The following is a 6,398-nucleotide window of genomic DNA, read 5'->3' as shown; positions in this document are numbered from 1 at the left end:
CAGCAGACAATAACTATAAGAAGCAGTTAAAATAATGAATTACACATATACTCGTATACTACTGTTTAAGTGTAAATTAATTTTCTCTGAGTGATAGGAAGGATATTGTGTATATAAAAAGAATCAACTGGAAATCCTGGAAATTAAGATTTTATTTTTGGAAGTTAAAAACAAATGAGCCAAAAAGTGAAAGTTCAAGAATGAACCAGCAGCATGCCCCATAAAGATGGTGAATCAGACGCAGTATTTACTTTTACTCTTTCTAGAAATCACACTTAACCATAAGGGCCAGCTGAAGATGCATGACCTTACAAACAGAATGGGAAAGCAGACAATGGCAACCAAATGGAGGTGTGAGAGAGCTGTGTCTCAAGCTGCCAGTGGGGAGCAGAGAAGCACAATCCCAAGGGCAGAGCCCCCCACTACTGCTAGAAACGGAGATGAACATGAGGTAGAACTAAGAGGATGGCTTGCAAGTCACAGTGGTGGGTAAAGCTCTAAATATCCTGGGAGCCAGGTGATTATCTTCACTCTCGAAGGATAATTCTCTGAAAAGGCAAACATAGGGTATGTATCTAGACTCAAACTAGGGTAAGGATAATAATGATAAACAGGACAAATAGGGGCACCTGAGTGGCTCAGTCCGTTAAGTGTCTGAGTCTTGATTTTGGCTCAGGTCATGATCTCAGGGTCGTCTTTTCAGGGTTGTGAGATCTAGCCCCCCATCGGGCTCCACACTTGCCAGGGAGTCTGCTTGAAATTCTCTCTCCCATTCTCCCTCTGTCCCTCCCTGCCCATAAATAAATAAATAAATCTTTAAAAAAAAAAAAAAAAGGAAGGAGGACAAGAAGAAAGCAGAACAAATAAGTAAATATCGACAAAGTGAACACCAAAAGCCCAGCTATCTTTGCCCACTTGGTTCCCTGATTCTCTAGCAAATTGACTAGCCCATGCAGCAAGACTGGGAGGCACTAACAGGTGATTCTCTGGGAAAGAGCCTAGCCACTCTGACCCCAACAGTGAAACTGACAGGTTCTGCCATGTGCTCAGAGCCTCCAACCAGCTTTCTCTATGTGAATGTACAATCTGTATCAGTACATACATGAGGAAAACCTTTAGCAACTTGCAGAACAGAGACCAACAACAACAAAAAACAACTTGGAGAAAATAAAAACTATGCGGGAAGAAGAAATTTTTTAAAAATCTTTTTTAAAAAACTATTAAAATCCTCAGAGGGTTAAGTGGAAGTATTTCAATCATAAAATAAGAACTGAGTGTTGAAAGAGGGGACAATGGCATTAGGAGCACAAAAGGGGTTCTTAGAAATTAAAGCTATAATAACAAAAGCAATAATCAATCAATCAATGAAAACTGCCCTCCACCCAAAAAGCACTAATAAAAAGGATTTAAGATGAAATTTACAAAAACTTTCAGAAAGTGAAGCAAATAGAAAGAAAACAGGAAGGAGAAAGTGGGGGAGAGAGAAAGAGAACATCAATCCAAGGAATCCAACAGTCAAAATAGGGATCCTTAAAAAGAACATAGAAAATAGAGGAGAAAATTTATCAATAAAATAATTTGTGAATATTTTCCAGAATCCAAACATGAGTTTTCATATTAAAAAGCCCTACCAAATATGAATCACAATCAATAAAAATAGACCCATCATCATGAAATTGTAGAACCTTAAATACAAGACAAATATTAAAGGTTTACAGATGGGAAAATTGTTCTTATTCCAAGAAACAGGAATTAAAGTGGCTTTCATTACTTTTCATTGGTTACACTCATGAATACCTTCAAGAATCAGAATTCAGGGGCACCTGGGTGGCTCAGTGGGTTAAGCCTCTGCCTTTGGCTCAGGTCATGATCTCAAGGTCCTGGGATCAAGCCCCATATTGGGCTTTCTGCTCAGCAGGGAGCCTGCTTCCCTCTCTCTCTCTGTACCTGCCTCTCTGCCTACTTGTGATCTCTGTCTGTCAAATCAATAAATAAAATCTTAAAAAAAAAAAAAAGAATCAGAATTCAGATTTCTTTGCCTAGCCAACCTAACAATTAAGTTTGACAGACTGTAGTAATTTCAAGATGTTTTACTTCTCCAAGAATTCACTTCCTACACAATCTTTCTTGAGAAATTACTGGAGGGTATGCTTTACTAAACAAACAAGTAGACCAAGTATGATACAGATTTGGGGTATAGAAAACAGGAAAATCAACCCTCCGGTTCTTAAGATATCTTCTAGAACTGGTCAGAGGGCTGAAGAAGAGGTATTTTTCAAGATTAAGAAGGAGTAGAAATGCAGAAAGCACTTGAAGATATTCAACATTTATCCATGATTTTAAAATGTTTGAATGTACCAAGAACAGATTTAGATAATTTGCAGGGAATCTAAGGGTAAATTAGTGATAAGCACATTGAAATAAAATCAATTTAAAACTCCAAAAGAAGAGGCGCCTCGGTGGCTCCGTTGGTTGGGCAACTGCCTTCCGCTCAGGTCATGATCCTGGAGTCCCAGCATGGAGTCCCGCATCAAGCTCCCTGCTTGGCAGGGAGTCTGCTTCTCCCTCTTCTCATGCTCTCTCTCTCTCTCTCTCTCTCTCATTCTCTCTCAAATAAATAAATTAAATCTTTAAAAAAAAACCTCCCAAAAAAGTTGTATAATAAAGAAAAAATAGAGGATATTATGTAGTTTAAGTGTAAATAGCATTTATACTCTCATAAAATCACTGAATACTGAGCTAACCACTGACATAACTATACGGACAGAGTGGAGGTTGGGTGGAGTGGACTCTATCAAAGTTAAAATCTTTCATTCATTGAAAGAAAACGAAATTTAAAAAATGAAAGAGAAAGCCATAAGATGAGACTTGCGGTCAGACTATATATGGAATTATAAGAATTCAAAAATAAGCAGGTGAACAACCCATTTTTTTTAAATGGTCAAATACTCAATAAGATACTTCACAAAACATATACATACATTTCATTAAAATCTACATTTTGTAAAAATCTATGTATTTTATATAAGTACACACACAAGCAACTAGCAATGATGCTCAACATCATTGGTCATTAAAGAAATGCAAATTAAAATCATAATGAGATATGTGGATCTGCCGTTTCTAGCATTCCATACAAATTGGATCATACAGTATATAGACTTTTGCATCTGGCTTTTTTTCTTTTAGAATAATGCAACTTTAGAGATTCATCCATATTGTTACAACTATTGATAAGAATGAGCCTTCAGGGCTGCCTGTTGGCTCAGTTGGTTAAGTGTCTGTCTTCAGTTCAGGTTATGATCCCAGGGTCCTCGGATGAGCCCAGCATTGGGCTCCTTGCTCAGCAGGAAGTCTGCCTCTCCCTCTGCCCCTCCCCCTACTCCACCCCTTGCTTGTATGTGTGCGCGCTCTCTCTCTCAAATAAATAAAAATCTTAATAATGAGGCTTCAAACTCAAATCTATTGCCTCCAAATTAATTGCATGCCTACAGTATATGATAAAAAAGGAAAAGAAAATACTTATTCTTCTAAAACAAAATATTAGTATATCAGAAAGTTACCTGTATATGATTTTAAAATACACAAAACACGATTATAAATTAAGGCCAACAAATATCTGATAATTTTCTATATATCAGTTTCATACTTACTGAAACAAATATCTGATAATTTTCTATATATCAATTTTTATACTTACTATTTTATACTTACTATATTATCAAAGGCTTAAATTTTTTTATATGATATAGTCTCTTATCCACTATGAAGTAAGTTGAGAGGTAAGACTAATCCTTATTATGCCATTTTTTCCAAAGAATGGTGTTCATCATTTTTAAAGAAGGGATTTGAATTATGAAGCTCCTAATAATAAATACCCTGTTAGAAAATTTTGAAATAATATAATTAAATAATTAATATATAATTAAATAATTTTGACAAAATAATATAGATTTTGGAACTATATGATCACATTTGACATATCATTAAATTGTTATTTATTTCTATTTCACATGGGGTGAGGTATAAAAAAGGAAAAAAGCTAGATTATAATATCAAATGATTAGATAAATATTCTAGTCTGTTGTGAATTTACAAAAGGTAAGGTTAAAATAGCTTATCCAGCAAAAAATATAATAGAATAAAAGAGCCCCATTATAATAGCACCAACAAACAGAATGGCATAGACAGTTTCTTTCTGCATCACCTGCGGCTATGTTTTATTTTCATGGTGTTATTTGTTGCATGAACATTCATAACAGTTAAATTTTCATTATTCCTGGTGCTTGTTTATTTTGCTTAATGAACACTTTTAATCTAGAATTTCACTTTGCCTAACTGCAAACAGCTAACATTTACTGAATCCACACTATGTTTCAGACAGCGTTCCAAAGAGTGCAGTGCAATAAACACATAGAGATAAGGAGTAGAAAAGGTGGAAAGAGGGAAGGTCATAAAAAAATGAATGAAATGATGGGAGTATGTGTATGTGCACTTCTCTCATTTTAATTGACAAAGGGTTAAAGCAATCACTTGCTTTGTCATGTAAAGAAACTAAGAAGGGAGAGATTACAAAGGTGGGAAACATCTTAAAGATCATCTAATTTAAACTTCTCTTACAGATGAAAAAAGCAGAGTGTTAGGACTTGCCCAATATCATGTACATAGGCACCATTACTAAAACCTAGTTGCTTTGACTCTGAAGTCTCTTTCCTCTGCCCTACCAAGATGTTAAGTCAATTACAAATAACACTGCTTCCAAAAAAGATGGCAAATTAAAAAGAATGATTAAAAATCAAACAATACTGAATTTTTGTTGATCTTTTGTTGATCTCAGTGATCTTAAAGAAGAATGTTGAGACATTTAATTTCAATAATAGGAGCATTTTACTTAGAAATATTCTATAACTTTAAATATTAGACTGAGATGGTGAATTTTATTATGATTTTTAAAACATGTTTGTCAATTACTTGCATTGCACAGCTGGTAACAGTAAAACAAAGACGTTTACATAGGCTAGATTTTTCTTACCATGACAGATAACTTGGGTCTTGAAAAGAAAATTGCTCTGCCCAACATACAGTTATCATAAGATGAATTACGTTTAAACAACCATATTTTATTCTCAAGTTTTCATTTCTCCTTTCCTAAACAATATTTTATAAGTTCAAGAGACATTGTATATTACTCAAGATACATTTCAAAATCTTACTTTGGGATATTGTTCTTCGCCAGGGAGTGATGACTCTATACCCACATGCTGGAAAAGAGAAGGCTTATATCGAATACGAATTTGCTTATTTCGTTCTGCACATTTTTCCTAGGGAAAAATAAGAGAAACAACAATCTTCTGTAACAACCCAAATACTCCTTTTGATTGCATTTATGGATGGCAGAATTTTGTATTATATTAGTTTTTGTATTATATTGGGTTTTTATTTTGATATTAAAAAATTACATTAAACTTTATTTCTTAGCTTTTCCTTCATAAGGATAATAAAACACAAGTTGAGATATAAAAAGGTTTTAGTTAAAGCATGTATTTTCCTAAACTCTGCCTTAGAAAATCAGGCTACTGTTGTACCAACTATAATCTTCTGCTCCCTTTTTATTTCAATAACATAGATGAAATTTTTTCATATTTTTCTGTTTCACTCAGACTACATTATTCCTTCTCTTTCCATAGTCATTAATTCCTAAACTGAGCTATATCTTCTTTAATTTCTTCTTAAGTATAAAAACAGATGATTAAAACGAAGAACCAATATTTTATGAAAAAAGATTTGGTTAATCTCATTAAAATAAAAATAAGAAAGATGACCTGTACACCATTCCTATTAGAAGAAAACATCTGAAATTATTATGATTTTTGATAATTATTTTATATACTGTATACACAGAAAATTCATAAAAATACATCTCAAATTTATATACTCAATTTTTAAAAAAGATTTATTTATTTGAGAGAGAGAGAGTGTGTGTGCATGCACGCTAGGGAGAGTAAACACCCAGTGGGGAGGGGCACAGAAAGAGGGAGAGACAAAATCTCAAGCAGGCTCCCCACTGAGCATAGAGAGCTAGAAACAGGGCTGGATCTCATGATCCTGCAATCACGATCCAAGCTCAAATCAATAGTCAGATGCTTAACTGACTGAACTACCCAGATGCCATTTTCCAGTAAAATTAACATAATTTTTATTCCAGTACAGTTAACATACAGAGTCATATTAGTTTCAGGGGTACAATGTAGTGATTCAACAATTCTATACATTACTCGGTGCTCATCATGGTAATTGCACTCTTACTTCCCCTCACCTATTTCACTCATCCCATCTACCTCCCTTTGGTAACCTCCAGTTTGTTCTCTATAGTTCAATCTATTTCTTGGGGCATCTGG

At 34.3% G+C, this 6,398-nt stretch overlaps 1 protein-coding gene across 1 annotated transcript in view; it reads right to left on the bottom strand.

Annotated features, from left to right (window-relative positions):
* Positions 1-527: 527 nt before the first annotated feature.
* MGAT4D (MGAT4 family member D) overlaps positions 528-6,398 on the bottom strand; it is a 48,720-nt gene continuing 42,849 nt past the window's right edge. Inside the window, exons 10-11 of the mRNA XM_045997399.1 lie at positions 5,214-5,321; positions 528-548 (exon numbers count right to left, since the gene is read on the bottom strand). Coding sequence (XP_045853355.1) covers positions 528-548; positions 5,214-5,321 — 129 coding nt within the window. The remainder of the gene's footprint in view (positions 549-5,213; positions 5,322-6,398) is intronic.

The sequence above is a fragment of the Meles meles genome, chromosome 2 (genome assembly GCF_922984935.1).
Source record: "Meles meles chromosome 2, mMelMel3.1 paternal haplotype, whole genome shotgun sequence".
In the NCBI taxonomy this organism is placed as follows: domain Eukaryota; kingdom Metazoa; phylum Chordata; class Mammalia; order Carnivora; family Mustelidae; genus Meles; species Meles meles.
Note: the sequence above shows the minus strand (reverse complement) of the source record. Positions and strands in the feature narration are given on the sequence as shown.